Source organism: Oncorhynchus mykiss, chromosome 25 (assembly GCF_057628025.1).
Source record: "Oncorhynchus mykiss isolate SJ-2025 chromosome 25, ASM5762802v1, whole genome shotgun sequence".
Taxonomy (NCBI): domain Eukaryota; kingdom Metazoa; phylum Chordata; class Actinopteri; order Salmoniformes; family Salmonidae; genus Oncorhynchus; species Oncorhynchus mykiss.
Genome location: NC_143046.1, coordinates 69,950,751 through 69,968,366, shown reverse-complemented (window position 1 = coordinate 69,968,366; position 17,616 = coordinate 69,950,751). Strand labels below are relative to the sequence as shown.

Genomic DNA, 17,616 nt, shown 5'->3' with positions numbered 1-17,616 from the left:
GCTGGACGATGTGTGAGAAATTTGTAACAAATGTTAATATGGTTTTCCCCGTTTTGGCATTAATTGTACACTAATTGAGTGTAAATGCTTTGCTACTGTATGAGTATAAGATGTTGTATGTCAAGTTAAGAGTCAAGCCAAGCGGCCGGTAGCCTAGCGGTTAAGAACGTTGGACCAGTAACTGAAAGATTGCTGGTTCAAATCCCTGAGCCGACTAGGTGAAAAATCTGTCTGTGCCCTTGAGCAAGGCACTTAACCCTAATTGTTCCTGTAAGTTGCTCTGGATAAGAGTGTCTACTAAATCAGGGGTACTTTTTCACTCAGGCCCCCCTTCCAGCATTGGCAAAAAACCTAGCAAAATATCATTAGCTGACATGGGTCAGTTGATCTAGACATTTCTGACAAGTTGTAAATAGCTCTCTAAAGTATGTCATGACTGACATGACAAGAGGAAAACGGATGATGCACTACCCAATTTTGATTTTGCACCTTGTGCATTCTACTATTACACTTTTCAAGGGTAAATTGAAAGCCAGACTGAGTTCCCCCTGCCGACCTCTCGCCCCACCGTTTGGGACCCACTGTGCTACATGACTAAGAATGTAAAATGTAAGTCTTCCACAGAGGAATCTTTCAGGACAGAAAAGGATGGCATAGCATGGATCACTGATTGTGCCGTACTCATACCAATGAATTAATATAATCGTGCTTCATTTTTATTATTGATTTTTAGTTATATTGATTTATTTTAAGATTAAGATTTCTGAGTGATATTCAGATCTTACAATGTTATACATACTTGCAAAATGATTGAACTTGAATTAAAAAAATGTAGATAAAAGTTATGTTTTAAAAAAATATTCCTTTGTGTCATTTTCTCAACACATGAACATTTGGTTCTGAGAAATACCAACCGCACGGCAAGCGGTACCGATGCACCAAGTCTGGACAGCTTATACTCCCAAGCCATAAGACTGCTAATGTAAGGACCGACGCTGGAGTAGAGAAGCAGGTACGGGGAGTAGAACATTTAATGGGAACAGACATGGAACAGCGTCAGAACCAGGTAATACACAGACGTAAGACAATTCATGCAGAAGTGGGGAACGTCTCTGGAAAACAGACAGATTTAGGGGAGGTAATAAAACAGGTGAGTCCAATGAATCGCTGACGCGTATGACGAGGGGAGGCAGGTGTGTGTAATGATGGTGGCAGGAGTGCGTAATGTAGTGCAGCCTGGCGCCTTCGAGCGCCAGGAACGGAAAGCGGGAGCAGCAGTGACAGCTAAATAGTTAGTTAAATAGTTAACCAAATACTCTACAGCAGCTACCTCGACTATCTGTATTGACCCTTTTTTGCACTAACTTTTTTGACTCATCACATACGCTGCTGCTACTGTTTACTATCTGTCACTTTATTGCTAGTTAATGTATATATACAGTGCCTTGCGAAAGTATTCGGCCCCCTTGAACTTTGCGACCTTTTGCCACATTTCAGGCTTCAAACATAACTGTATTTTTTTGTGAATAATCAACAACAAGTGGGACACAATCATGAAGTGGAACAACATTTATTGGATATTTCAAACCTTTTTAACAAATCAAAAACTGAAAAATTGGGCGTGCAAAATTATTCAGCCCCCTTAAGTTAATACTTTGTAGCGCCACCTTTTGCTGCGATTACAGCTGTAAGTCGCTTGGGGTATGTCTCTATCAGTTTTGCACATCGAGAGACTGAATTTTTTTCCCATTCCTCCTTGCAAAACAGCTCGAGCTCAGTGAGGTTGGATGGAGAGCATTTGTGAACAGCAGTTTTCAGTTCTTTCCACAGATTCTCGATTGGATTCAGGTCTGGACTTTGACTTGGCCATTCTAACACCTGGATATGTTTATTTTTGAACCATTCCATTGTAGATTTTGCTTTATGTTTTGGATCATTGTCTTGTTGGAAGACAAATCTCCGTCCCAGTCTCAGGTCTTTTGCAGACTCCATCAGGTTTTCTTCCAGAATGGTCCTGTATTGGCTCCATCCATCTTCCCATCAATTTTAACCATCTTCCCTGTCCCTGCTGAAGAAAAGCAGGCCCAAACCATGATGCTGCCACCACCATGTTTGACAGTGGGGATGGTGTGTTCAGGGTGATGAGCTGTGTTGCTTTTACGCCAAACATAACGTCTTGCATTGTTACCAAAAAGTTCAATTTTGGTTTCATCTGACCAGAGCACCTTCTTCCACATGTTTGGTGTGTCTCCCAGGTGGTTTGTGGCAAACTTTAAACGACATTTTTTATGGATATCTTTAAGAAATGGCTTTCTTCTTGCCACTCTTCCATAAAGGCCAGATTTGTGCAATATACGACTGATTGTTGTCCTATGGACAGAGTCTCCCACCTCAGCTGTAGATCTCTGCAGTTCATCCAGAGTGATCATGGGCCCCTTGGCTGCATCTCTGATCAGTCTTCTCCTTGTATGAGCTGAAAGTTTAGAGGGACGGCCAGGTCTTGGTAGATTTGCAGTGGTCTGATACTCCTTCCATTTCAATATTATCGCTTGCACAGTGCTCCTTGGGATGTTTAAAGCTTGGGAAATCTTTTTGTATCCAAATCCGGCTTTAAACTTCTTCACAACAGTATCTCGGACCTGCCTGGTGTGTTCCTTGTTCTTCATGATGCTCTCTGCGCTTTTAACGGACCTCTGAGACTATCACAGTGCAGGTGCATTTATACGGAGACTTGATTACACACAGGTGGATTGTATTTATCATCATTAGTCATTTAGGTCAACATTGGATCATTCAGAGATCCTCACTGAACTTCTGGAGAGAGTTTGCTGCACTGAAAGTAAAGGGGCTGAATCATTTTGCACGGCCAATTTTTCAGTTTTTGATTTGTTAAAAACGTTTGAAATATCCAATAAATGTCGTTCCACTTCATGATTGTGTCCCACTTGTTGTTGATTCTTCACAAAAAATACAGTTTTATATCTTTATGTTTGAAGCCTGAAATGTGGCAAAAGGTCGCAAAGTTCAAGGGGGCCGAATACTTTCGCAAGGCACTGTATCTACCTCAATTACCTCGTACCCCTGCACATTAACTCGGTTAGCCAAGGTATTGTTACTCATTGTGTATTTATTATTACTTTTATTATTGCGTGTTTTACTTTTCTATTATTTATCTATTTTCTTTCTCTGCATTGTTGGGAAGGGCCTGTAAGTAAGAATTACACTGTTAGTCTTCATCTGTTGTTTACGAAGCATGTGACAAAGAAACATTGAATTTGACCAAATTATGCGAAACAAAAATATTAACACAGAATGCAACATTTTCAAAGATTTTACTGAGTTACAGTTCATATATGGAAATCACTCAATTGAAATAATTTCATTAGGGCCTAACCTATGGATTTCGCATGACTGGGAATACAGATATGCATCTGTTCATCACAAGTACCTTAACAAAGAAGGTAGAGGCGTGGATCAGAAACCAGTCAGTTTCTGGTGTGACCACCATTTGCCTCTTGCAGCGGAACACATCTTCTTCGCATAGAGATGATCAGGCTGTTGACTGTGGAATGTTGTCACACTCCTTTTCAAGTGTGAAGTTGCTGGATACTGGCGGGAACTGGAACACGCTGTCGTACACATTGATCTAGAGCATCCCAAACTTGATCACTGGGTGACATGTCTGGTGAGTATGCAAGCCATGGAAGAACAGGGACATTTTCAGCTTTCAGGAATTGTGTATAGATCCTTGTGACATGCTGAAACATGAGGTGATAGCGGTGGATTAATGGCATGATAATGAGCCTTAGGACCTCATCACAGTATCTCTGTGCATTCAAATTTCAATAGATAAAATTCTATTGTTTTTGTTGTCTATAGCTTATGCCTGCCCATACCATAACCCCACCTCCACCATAGGGCACTCTGTTCACAACATTGACATCAACTGCTTGCCTTCACGATACACGCTTTCTGCCATCTGCCCAATACAGTTGAGACCAGGATTCATCAGTGAAGAGCATGGTTCTCCAGCGTGCCAGTAGCTATCAAAAGTGAGCATTTGCCCACTGAAGTTGGTTATGAAGCCGAACTGCAGTCAGGTCAAGACCCTGGTGAGGACAACGAGCACACAGATGTATCTTGGCAAAGGGGAAATGCTCACTAACAGGGATGTAAACAAATCTGTGCACAACATTTGTGAGAGTTATGTTTTCTGTGTGTATTGAACATTTTGCAGATCTTTTATTTCAGCTCATGAAACATGGGACCAATACTTTATATGTTGCGTTTATATTTTTTTCAGTGTAAAACGTTGTCTAATTCTTCTCTATTGGAAGTGATTGATTTCCATACTAATTTCCACTGTCTCTACAACTCAATAGTTAAAATAATTGTGGTAACATTTGTTGTAGTTTCATTACTTGTTCTGTTAGCCTTGGCCTACAAGTTTCAAATCTACCTATCATAATATTGGGAAGGTGGAAGAAGATGAGAATGAGGGGAAGGAAATGCACCCACATCCACAACTGCTCGACTAGGCCCAAGGGAACCCAGAACTAGAAGCAGAGATGAGAGCTCAGGTTGAGCACTCCTACCTGGAGACGGTGCTGTGGAGGTGGCAGAGGATGCTGGGGGGCCAGAGGGACGAGATGAGGAGGCTGAAGACTGACATGAAGAGGGAGACAGAGAGCTTGCAGACTCTGCTCGCTGGCCTCTTGAAGATCTGGGGGTGGAGGCAGAGAGAAATTAAAATTAAATGCAGGTTAGTTCAAGTGAGTCTTAACTGTCATGCTTCACTCACTTTTACAATCTGTTTTTTTTATTTTTATAATAAAGGGCCTCCGTTTTAGCCTTGTGCTACAAACCCAGTCTATTGTTCTGTTTCAGCTGTCTGAAAATGTAACCCCAGTTTGAGGTGGCGCCGAACCGCTCTGCCAAGTTCCTGAAGGAGAACAACAAGCTGAGCTGCCTGCTTCGCATGGTGGAGTCCTTGGTGGCCGACCTGCAGCCCCTGCTCACCTACCACCAGGTCCTTGTGGAGGACACCATGAAGGACAACTCCGTATAACACAAGATGTAAAAAGAACTCTGAAGGACTGATAAATAAAAGTTTCTGATTGTGGATCCTTTTGTGTTTGCTTACTGTTTCTTTTGGGCTCAAACATTTTATAATGTATGATCTAAATGATCTAACTATTAGTCTTTCCCTGCGCTTTATATGGCCCTAAGTAAATATAACTTTATTGCCCTTTATCTTTACAATAAGAGCTACAATTATCTACTAGACTATACTGAGAACCTATGCTATCTGGGATTCAAAGTTCTCTTTATTTTAGAGGGCGTAACCGCACATAATGCAGACAGTTGCCGATCCAACTTACAAATGTTGCACTTCTCTGATGACCCTTTAATCAGAACAGAAGGGCATAACCTCACAACAGTGACCTGAGAAGCATTAGACATGGCTTGCATAACCAATAAAATAACAATCCCAAACATGACATTTCCATTTGCAATAAACTTTTAAACAAGCTCAAATTAATTGAGTTTATATGTTTTTTTGTATGATGCAAACTGGTATAATACCTGAAAGTGTTTGTGACAATATGTAGCTGCACTGTGAATACACAATACCTGCCTATGTAACTCCCAATGTAATTACATAGGTATTGGGTATTACATTTATTGTAAAAGGGGTCAAGTACTGTTGCTAAAATGGATATTTGACCTAATCATCTATCCACTAACCATGAGGTAAAGGAGAAGAGCAAACGGGGTCTAATCAGAAAAGTGCTGTGACACAGTTCATCAGCACAGACAGCTGACAAATAATTATTTACAGAATATAGCCATTTTTTATCATTTTGTATGTTGTCTGTAACGAGTCCTGAAATCACGTGTATAATTAAGCAATAAGGCCCGAGGGGGTGTAGTATATGGCCAATATACCATAGCTAAGGAATGTTCTTATGCACAATGCGGAGTGCCTGGATACCAACGTAATTAGATTTATTTCTAATGAAGTATTCTTTGGGGGTCATACTGTCATACAGGGGTGTCAACATATGGCCCACAGGTGGTTTGAGAATACATTTCTACACAGTGTGACATGCGTCACCTAACTGTGATTGTGCCCAGGTATGTCTCGTTATCTGAGGGTGCGGTTTTTCCTATAGAATGACCGTGTTTCCCTGTGCCCAACAGATTGCCATTATTTGTAAAGGTTGGAGTACCTTGGGAGGACAAATTCCAGTGTGGCAGTCCAAATTCCAGTGTGGCAGCCTGGTAGGCTAATCGTAAGTATGTTGTTGGCAAATGTGTTCCCTTCAGCCATGATCCTCTCTCCTCCTCCCTGTGGCACACTTCCCTCAACAATGGACGGAAATGCTTGTTTCAGTAAGAGGGTCAACCATCCAACTGCACATATTTTTTTGCTGGTCAGCAGAATAAACAGCAAAACTGTAAAATATGGTTTGATAAACCAATCATTCACTATATCACAATAGTTATTAGTAGGGGTGAATACTCAATAGTATGCAGCATACTGTAGGCTTAATGATAGTAACCGTTGTAACAACAATGATAATCGTAAAGTTTTATATTTTGTTTGGTATCCAGGCCTTTTTAATACCCTTTATCAGTGTAATGTCTGCTCAAACACATTTTCACACAGAAACATGTTTCAACAACACTGCTTCTCACCAATTCTTCTCCAGATTATTCTATTGTCATTTAAGTGATTGTGTTTGTCAAGGAGTGACAGAAAGTGACCCAGTTGTTTCTTTCGTTGTTACCGAATCAGACAGTGTACTCTAGTTATTAATAATATTAAGTCAGGCATCAGCTTGTTCCTACATTTGATGATATTCTGTAGTCCTATTTATAATTCTCTATGTGACTTCAAACGGGGTACGATTGATTCCGGCATTAAACATTTGTTTAACACATTTCTGCTATCAGACCTGAATAAAAACCACAGAGTGATAAATCAAACTCAGACACTGAAGTGACACAAATTACCTGAATCAAACTCACACAGATGAAAAGTTACAGAAGCATCTTGGATCAAACACACAGAGATCACAGTGATTACACAGACCGCATGTGATCACAAGCATACTGCAGAGTAACACAGCCAAGTTGAAATTGCACACACTAACCCTGTTTCCATCCACAGTTTTTATGCGAGGAAAGTCATACCGTATATTAAAAGAAAGCTGTGATGGAAACAGGCAGTTTAGTTACAATTTTATAAATGCCAATTTTTTGTCACTTTTTGGAGTCTTATTTAGCTAAAGGGGTTGTCCCTACATTTCAGGTAAGTGTTCCTTTGAGGTACCTATGGAGCCCAACAACTTTCTTGGTCCTCTCCTTCTCTATGTCTTCCAGTATGATGTTGGGGTTGCCCTCAAGTAGAAACCAGGACTGAGCCACATGCAACTCAAAGCAACACCACATACTGTCAACAAAGTTTCTCGACACTATCACAATGATCTTGTGGCTTTTCATAATCCCCAGATTGATAATATTGGACGCAATGGAGGGACTCTTTGTCAAGGTTCTCCACCAGTTCCTCCATAACCCAGGACTTGTCCTTGTTGGAGTTGATCACAAAGGCACCGCAACTGTATTCTTGGCGTTGAGAGACCTTGTAGTTTCTCAGCTCATCCACCCCAGCTTATCTTGAGGCGCAGTATGGCGCTGACCTTCTGCACCTTCTCCCTCATGCGCTCCTCCATGCCTCCCATGGAGCATCTTGCTGCTGCTTCTGTTTCAACTCATCTGCCTTCTGCCTCTTCAGAGGCATCGGCAACCATCTAAAAGAGAGAGGGTTAAGGTCAATTAACAATAAACAGATACATCAGTATTACCTCATCTTGTTTGCCCTTATCTTGACAAAGGAAACATGCTCACTGACAGGGATGTAAATGAATTTGTTCACATTTGAGAGATAAAAGCTTTTTGTGTGTATGGAACTTTTTGGGGATCTTTTATTTCAGTTAATGAAACATGGGACCAACACTTTACATGTTGCATTTATGTTTGTGTTCAGTATACATTCACTTAAGGGTCTGAGTGTGTGTGTCCCAATAGCCTTACATGGTTTCCTTCCCTTGTATCCTTAACTTTGTAATAAACTATTAGATAATGTGAGAGCAATACGCCCTGGTTAGCATAGGTATCCATCCACTGTATTGTTTTCACCCATTCAGAACTGTTATATCAATAACCTAAAAGAAAGGAGTTGAGGAGAGGCACTCAGGCACCAGCACCACTGTAGAGAATTGGGACATGGTGAGCATATGACTGCTTGGTTGCTGCATTTTGATTGGTCCCACTGTGGCTGATAAGACCTCTACTTTGCCCTAACATTTTTACCTCTGAATGAGAGGGAAAATGGCAACTGCAGGAAAGGTTAGTGTGTATATTATATTCTCATGTAAATTGCCTTCAGAAAGTATTCACACCTCTAGACTTTTTCAACATTTTGTGGTGTTACAAAGTGGGATTAAAATGGATTTAATTGTCATATTTCTGTCAACGATCTACACAAAATAATTTCAAAGTGGAAGAAAAATTCTAAACATTTGTAAAAAAAAATTATAATAATATGAAAAATGAAATATATCTTGATTAGGTAAGTATTCAACTGCCTGAGTCAATACATGCTTGAATCGCCTTTGGCAGTGATTACAGCTGTGTGTGTTTCTGGGTAAATCTCTAAGAGCATTCCATACCTGAATTGTGCAACATTTGTCCATTATTATTTTCAAAATTCTGTAAGCTCTGTCTAATTGGTTGTTGATCATAGCTATACAACCATTTTCAGGTCTTCCCATTGATTTTCAAGTAGATTTAAGTCAAACTGTAACTTGGCCACTCAGGAACAGTCACTGTCTTCTTGGTAAGTTACTCCAGTGAATATTTGGCCTTGTGTTTTAGGTAATTGTCCTGCTGAAAGGTGAATTCTTCTCCCAGTGTCTGGTGTAAAGCAGACAACCAGGTTTTCCACTAAGATTTTGCCTGTGCTTAGCTCCATTCCGTAATTTTTTAAAATCCTGAACCTCCCCCCAGTCCCAAGTATTACATGATGCAGCCACCGCTATGCTTGAAAATGTGAAGGTACTCACTAATGTGTTGTATTGGATTTTCCTCAACCATAAGACTTTGTATTGAGGACAAACAGTTAATTGCTTTGCCACATTTTTTTGCAAAATGTCTATAGTGCCTTGTTGCAAACAGGATGCATGTTTTGGAATCTTTTTATTCTGTACATGCATCCTTCTTTTCACTCTGTCGATTAGGATAGGATTGTGGAGTAACTACAATGTTATTGATCCATCCTGAATATTCTCCTATCACAGCCATTACATTCTGTAACTGTTTTAAAGTTACCATTGGCCTCATGGTGAAATCTCTGAGCGGTTTCCTTCCTCTCTGGCAACTGAGTTAGGAAGTATGCCTGTAACTTTGTAGTGACTGGGTGTATTGATACACCATCCAAAGTGTAATTAATCCCATGCTCAAAGGGATATTCAATGTCTTCTTATTTATTATTTTACCCATCTACTAATAGGTGCCCTTCTTTGCGAGGCATTGGAAAACCTTATTGGTCTTTGTTGTTGAATCTGTGTTAACTGCTCAACCTAGGGACATTACAGATAATTGTACTGTATGTGTGGCGCAGGCACAGAGATGAGGTAGTCATTCAAAAGTAATGTTAAACACTATTATTGCACACAGAGTGAGTCCATGCACCTTATTATGTGACTTGTTAAGGAAATTGGTTCTAAATAGTTGACTCAAGACAGTTTAGCTTTAAGTGCTTTATTAACTTGTAAAACATTTCGAAAAACATTATTCTACTTTCACATGATGTGGTATTGTGTGCAGGCCAGCGACAAAATAAAATCCATATTTAATCAATTTTAAATTCAGGCTTTAACACAACAAAATGTGGAAAAAGTCAAGGGGTGTGAATACTTTCTGAAGGCATTTTAATTGTTCCATATTCTTCTAAAGGTGATATGTCAACAAAACTATCTGTGTCGTCCAGCGGTGGCAGCTGAGGGGAGAACGGCTCATAATAATGGCTGTAATGGAGTGGATGGAATGGTATCAAATGCATGGTTTTCATTTCATTCCAGCCGTTATTATGAGCTGTCCTCCCCACAGCAGCAGTTCACTGTCACATGGCCAGACAAGATGCAACTCCTTACTCATTTCAATCTACACATTTGATAGAAAGAAACACACATTTGACAAATCAAACCTTGTTCACTTTGTTTGAACTTGGCCACCAATTTCATGCCAAGGAATCATGTTTGGCTTAGCACTCAAAGCGCATACAGAATATTCAATATATAAACAGTAGTTTTTCCTTTGCCACAGATAGTGCAGTCAGACACAAGCAGGGAGACAGATCTTTAGGCTCTCCAGCTCAGCCAGTGTTTATAAGATGGTGTGCCATTTTGTGTGCTGTATTCTCACTCAGCAGCCATGTCTTCCCCAAAAAAACTGTACTATGAGGCCATGTGTTATATTCCAATGTATCAAAGGTCATGTAGAATATTGCTAAACTATAAAGAGTATGATTATTGTTTTTCAAATGAAAAGAAAGGCAGAAATCCAGGGATTGAGCAATCTGTCGTTTTGGGAGAGGAGACAGTCCACTGTTGCAATTATTTCCACACAATCCGTGGCAATGGAAAAACTACTGTTTATAAATTGGATATACTGTATGTGTCTGGGGGGAAATACATCTTTGAGTGCTAAGCCAAACATGATTCCTTGGCATGAAATTGGTGGCCAAGTTTAAACAAAGTAAACAAGGTTTGATTTGTCAAATGTGTGTTTCTTTCTATCAAATGTGTTGATTGAAATGAGATGCATCTTGTCTGGCCATGTGACAGTGAACTGCTGTGATCCGATGCCGGGCCGCAGTTGCATGCTAGGCTGGGAAGCCCCTCTCCGTGGAGGAAGTGCGCATCAAGATAAAGGTCACAAGGTCATGTACTATAGCATGGAACCACTGGTGTACCTTATACCTTGGTCACAATAGCACACTTAGTATTATTAACTGCTTTCTTTCAATTACTTTCGATTCAATTGATTTAGCTTGCCATGTTGCAGTGCTCCTTACAGTAAGAGATTACCATGAAGATGGGACAAGTTCTGGGAGGGGGGAGAGTTGAGTGGGTGACCAGAAATCATAGGGCAAGAGTCCAGTTAATCTTAAATTACTAACATCATTGACATTTATGGGGGGTGGTTTCATGATTGCCCTTGAAAACACTGGTTATTGTAATTACCTAAGTGGACAATGGTAAAGTTGAATCATCTCCTAAATTGGCCGAATTAAAATACCCTGAATGTGTTGCAAATGGTTGCCTCTGGGATCTGCCATACAGATTCCTGAACACTGAGTGGCTCAAACCCAGAGGGGGGTTTCCCTGTCGTGAAGGTGCTGGGACGATGGAAAGCGTTGAAGATGGTATCACAAAATTCAAACCAGGTAGTCATACCAGAGAGGTAGCGGCGAAGCGAGAGATTTCACTCACCAAAATAAACCCAATAAGTTTCTATGGGTTTATTTTGGATCTAAGCTTGTCGCCAGCCTTCCCGCCTTTGGGACGACGACTCCCATTGTTAGGGCGGAGATGTGAGCATCTCATCATTATATACAGATCTCTGATCATACTGAGTGAGTCAGAGAACAGAAGGATATTGTTACCTCCTATTGCTCACATTCCAAGAGCTTTCAATAATTGTATTTAAATATCCTGATATAATACATACAGGGCTTTAACAAGTTATTTATTGTGTGTGTTTTTAGGGGATACTGTGATCCTCCTGTACCTCCCTGTGTGGAGAGTGCAAGTTCTGTAAAAATCACAAGACTAACCTGGTCAAAAGATCAGGTGAGTGTTCCGGGCACAGCCAACAAAATCAGAGACAACCTCTAGCCACTACATCTGGTTGTCACTAGTTGCCACAGCCACAAAGTCGAAACAGCTACATCATAATAATTCATGAAAACAAAGATGTGGTTTTGGTCTTAATTTAAGGTTAGGCATAAGGTTAGCAGTATGGTTAAGGTTAGGGTTAAAATCAGATTTTAAGACGATAAATTGTAGAAATAGGCTGGGTTCATTCAGTCAATTCTCCCGTTAGGGGATAAGTCTGGCCCACTTCATGGGCTGCAGCACTTTCTTTCTCTGAGTACATGGTGGTGGCAGACATCTCGCTGGCCAAGGTGGACGAGAAGGCAGGGATGTGGGATTTCCACAGGCTACAGGGCAGCAATTAACATAGCTAAGGTGTCACTGGATTTCCTGATGATAGTGTCTCTCCTTCAGGAAAAAACGTTTCTAAAAGTTTTGAAAACAGCATGCCATTTTGGAAAAGCAGAATATTTTCTTATGAACACAACTGATTCAACTGATTGTTTATAGCAGGACAAAACTCTCACCTAGTCTCTTTTGGTGATTTGCATACCCAATGATGTCCTTACAGGTGGAGACGGCCTTGGCGCGTTGGGCCTGGCTGCCATCAAGGGATGCAAAGCAGCTGAGGTGACCAGGATCATTGGGATTGACCTCAACCCAGTTTAAAGTGGCCAAGGAGTTTGGATTATTCCTTCATATGTGTGTGCAACATGGGGATCATGGTGAGGAAGTGGATTCTACCTTTACAGACCACCCTTGAGTGTTTGGGGAATTTATGACAATTTTACAGACAATGTGTAGAAAGAGTGCACAGTGCTTTTCTCAATTTTATGATAAAAAAAAATAAAAAACAATGTCAACAAATGCTCAACTAAGCAGTGGTGTAAAGTAATCAAGTAAAAATACTACTTAAGTAGTTTTGGGGGGTATCTGTACTTTACTACATTCCTAAAGAAAAGTATATACTTTTTTCCATGACACCCAAAAGTACTCGTTACATTTTGAATGCTTAGCAGGACAGGGAAATGATCAAATTCACACACTTATCAAGAGAACATTCCTGGTCATCCCTACTGCCTCTGATTTGACGGACTCACTAAACACATGCTTTATTTGTAAATTATGTCAGTGTTGGGGCTTGCCCCTGGCTATCCGTAAATTAAAATAAACAAGAAAATGCTGACTGGTATAAGGAATTTGAAATGATTTATACTTTTACTTTAGATACTTAAGTATATTTCAAACCAAATATGTTTAGACTTGTCCTCAAGTAGTATTTTACTGGGTGACTTTCACTTCAGTCATTTTTTATTAAGGTATCTTTACTTTTGAAAATTGGGTACATTTTCCACCACTGCAGCTAAGTGTTGTAATCTCAATTGTAGCATGTATTATCTATGTTACACCTAATGGCCATAGTGGCACGATAGCAAGGTTACAGCTGTGTAAGTGACTGTTCCAGAGTGCGGCCCTGAAGGCTTGTCAGCAGGCGGGCAAAAGATCTCCATTCACCCATTCCAACTGGTGACAGGATGAACTTGGACAGGAACTGGGATGGGTCTAGTGTGTTAGTGAGAGCCAAAAGCTCTGTGTAGATGTCTATCATTTGATTGCACTGAGGTCATGCTTTGCATTTGCTTTCCATAAGAAATACAAGTGTGGAGGGTGTTCCTAAACTGGTCAGTGAGTACATGAACAATAAGCTGAAGGTGGATGATTGTGACCCACACATCACCCTTCGAACGGATCAGAGGGCTTCAGTATAATGCACGCTGGGAAATTTTAAGGCATTGCACAAAAATCACAACAAATGTAAATCTTTCTCCTTTCCTCGGTCCTGCAGTATTCGTGTTGTCCTGAAATTTTAGATTTCAAGAGGCGGCTCTGAAAACCATAACATCACTCCTTATTTCTCCATTTCAATTGAATACATTAAATCAAAGGATACTCAAAGGATTGTCTTACTGGTCAAATTAATTTGAACCCCGTTGCCAGGATAATTGAGCCTAGCATTGGGAGAAAGCATCTAGTGAACGAGTATCATGTCATTTGCAGTCAGATTCTCTTAATGTGCACATCATAGAAGTACAAAACAAGAAACGCTTAACTTTGAGCTAATGCAAAACAATCAATACTTCAATGATTATGTTATTACTATTTTAATACAGTACTCTGAAAAAGGGTATTAATTCACAGGTCTGTAGTAAACCCAGACTTCTGCTGCAATAGAGCCTTTGGCATTTATACAGTCCTCACCACACTCAAACACAAAAGCATATACGCACACACACACACAACTACAGAACAGCTGTTTATTACTCCCATCATAGAAGAAATAAAAAGCTGGCAGAGAAACTGGAAAGATTGGATTAAAATGGAGACTCAAGAGTGTTGCTCAACAGTATATCAAGGTAAATATTGATTGACTGGATTGAGGAATAACAGACATGCTGCCTAGACATTATCTGGCATGGTTATTCTTAATTCACACAGATTAAGGCTCAACGCGCTACACCAGGGCAATTCCAATCCAGACCTTGGGGTCCACCGCACTGCAGGCTTTCCTCCCGATTCAAACCAGACCTGGCAAGGAGATTCTGGTCAATCAATGAACCTAAATCAACTAGTTCACTAGAGAGAGAGAGAAAAGAAAACCAGCAGTGCTGCAGACCTCAGGACCCAGGTTTGAATAGACCTGCACTACACACTTTAGCAGAACACTGAGCTCAACAGCTCCCCTCTCTGGCCAGTCAATAGGACCCAGCTGCCTTGCTGTCAATTAGGCAACACAGTAAGGTGGCACATGTCTAGAGGTCAAGGAGTCAAACTGAAGCATGACCCTTTCCACACCTCTGCAGTCAAATATGTCAACAGAATCAAAGCTCACAATCAAGGTAAAAATTAAACCTGCTACTGCGCATAAATACACTTCTTTATTTTTACTTTTCATCTCCTGATGAGACATTTATTTTTTAAAACAGCCTCATTAAAACAATCCACACAGTTGATATCAGATGTATTCAAGTACTTCCCGTAAATCTTGGAGAACAACACTAAATTCGTGGAACGGTGAGAGCCAGGCCGCGGCAGGGACAGCCTCCGGAGGGGGGGGGGGGCAGGCGGCGTGCCTCAGGTTAGAGGCGTGTATGTGTGATATGACATTGGGGATCAAAGTGAGCTGCACACGAGACAGTCATTTCGTTGCTGTATCCCTCCCCCCATTTAGATTTGGTTGAGGAAGTGGGGACGCCCGTTGTCGTCCAGCCGGCGTGTCAGAATGTCACAGCCCGTCTCCGTCACAAGCAAGGTGTGCTCAAACTGGGCGGAACGCTTCCCATCCCGAGTCACAGCTGTCCAGCCATCAGGCCACGTCTCGTCCTGCCAACCACCTACACAGAACACACAGGTAGCCAGTGTTAAGCACACAAGTACAGTATTAAAACACAGGTATACAATTACCAACCATTACATTAAGCACACAAACAAAATTATACCCCAAACCTGCTGTCATGTCTGAGAACCCTTACCTTCACAGATCATGGGCTCGATGGTGAATACATGGCCAGGTTTCATCACTCCGACCGCTTTGTTTTCTGCAAAGAAAGGAAACCCACCAATTTATACATCTTCCCCCAAAATCCTTTGAGGATTAACGTGTACGTGACCTATAAAACTTGAAGTAGGCTACTGTGTTATCTGAGAAAAGGACGTCAATTTCACAAGCGTATTGGTGGAAGGAGACGAAGGGGTACTCACTGGCATAGTGGGGCACGTTAGGAGCAGTGTGGAACAGTTTGTGGATGCCATGGCCACAGTAGCTCCGCACCACAGAGAAGCCGTTAGCCTGGGCATGTTTCTGGATGATGTTACCGAGCTCCCTGTAGCGGATACCAGGCTTTACTAGAGAAGGAAGAGGGGGACATTGTGATAGTGACCTAATTGAGACTCGTTCCAGGAAACTAGGCATATGTCACGTGTCACTACTTCACAGGAGCGTCATTTGAATGCAAACTTTATTTATCAAAATGCATTTGGTCAGAAATGCCTTCTGGAACATGTGAACTTTCATGTGCATTAAAACAAACTTGTATGTCATCTGTAAATACAAATAAAATTGTTAAATTACGAGCCTAGTTGGTTTAGCCATGGGAAAAAGCCGCAACCTTCCAGCTAGCCATGGTTGGCTGAGACAATGAGTGGGCTGAACATGCCGAGAGATGAGTTTGGATTGGCCTGCCATGTAGCATGCTTCTATCTATAATATGACCTGGCCAGTATGTGTAGGTAATCCTTTCCAAACAGGGCTTTTCATATTAGGTAGAACTGCATACCTGTTGCTCCCCACTTTCTGGAGGACCAAGTTTTGAAATCAGTGGAATTAGAGTATGATAGCTAAGGAAATTCTGGCGTTTTGATTGCAAATATGCAGACTGAGTCAAAAAGAGAACACACAGAAGGCTGTTGTATAAAAACACCTGTCAAGAAACTATTTCAATAGAATGTTTATGATCACTGTGACAACTGTCGATAGACGTAGCTGGTAAATTTACTCTCGCTATCTACTCCGATTTCTGAGCACTCTCCCGAGTGTGCCAGAGTGCAGAATAACTGACAAATTTACAAACGCTCAACACCCAACGAATATGTTCGGTGTCAGTAAACTTGGGCAAAAAATGTGTAATTAAATAGTTGCCAGCGTCACAGTTGCAGTCACCAACGCTCTGGATAACCAGCTCTGCTAGGGCGAGTAAAATGGTCAGAGTGAGCTGTTCTCTCATTTGTATCTGAAAGTAGTTAGCCAACATTAGCCAGTTAGCTTGGGTGCTTGACTGCTGTTAGGTCAGAAAGCTCAGATCAACCCAAAGTTTCATCCAGAGTGTCCAATGTGTGCTCTAAACACCCCGAGAGAAATGCTCTCAATTTACAAACAATCTGACAACACTGGGTTTCTGAACGCCCAGAGCACACTGGCACTCCAGATTAAATTTCCCAACACTCCCGTAGTTTCAGCCTTTAGTCTTGAAATCTTTGGTTGTTTAGTACATAGCCTCACATGTGAATCCTTAAAGCTTAAAATGTTGTGAACGATTCTGAATGGGTGTAGACAAAGAAGAGCTCTCCAGTAGATGTACCAAAACATTCAAGGGACATTTTCTCAAAAGTGAGGTTACAAGTTTATCAACTTTAAAAAGTACAATTACTTTCCCATTGTTTATCAACTGCAGTATATGACATACCATTTTCTAGTCTCTACTTTTACTCAATGTAAAAAACACATTTTATAATTTTGCTACACAAGACCTATTCGAGCCGGTCATCCACAATTATATATATATATATAAAAAAAACTAGTTTATCTGGCATCAGGTAAGAGATCCTACCTGAGTCGATGGCTTGCATAAGGCATTCAAAGGTGGTCTGGACAAGCTTTTTCGCCCCTTCATCTGCCTCTCCGACAAAGAAGGTCTCGTTGAGATCTCCGTGGAATCCATTGTGGTACACAGTAATATCCACTGCACGGGGGGGGGGGGAATGCTGAACATTAGCAGAAATATATACAGTGCCTATAATAAATTAATGCTTTATCATAGATAGATAGATATATATATGTATGTATATATATCTATACATACATACATACATACATATACACACACATACCACATAT

At 40.8% G+C, this 17,616-nt stretch overlaps 1 protein-coding gene across 2 annotated transcripts in view; it reads right to left on the bottom strand.

Annotated features, from left to right (window-relative positions):
* Positions 1 to 14,083: 14,083 nt before the first annotated feature.
* Positions 14,084 to 17,616, bottom strand: part of metap1 (methionyl aminopeptidase 1) — an 18,402-nt gene continuing 14,869 nt past the window's right edge. For both annotated transcript variants that reach the window (XM_090220984.1, XM_036962981.2), the window contains 4 exons: positions 17,330 to 17,461; positions 15,705 to 15,848; positions 15,476 to 15,541; positions 14,084 to 15,337 (listed from right to left, as the gene is read on the bottom strand). In XM_090220984.1, coding sequence (XP_090077110.1) covers positions 15,171 to 15,337; positions 15,476 to 15,541; positions 15,705 to 15,848; positions 17,330 to 17,461 — 509 coding nt within the window. In that variant the 3' untranslated portion in view covers positions 14,084 to 15,170. The remainder of the gene's footprint in view (positions 15,338 to 15,475; positions 15,542 to 15,704; positions 15,849 to 17,329; positions 17,462 to 17,616) is intronic.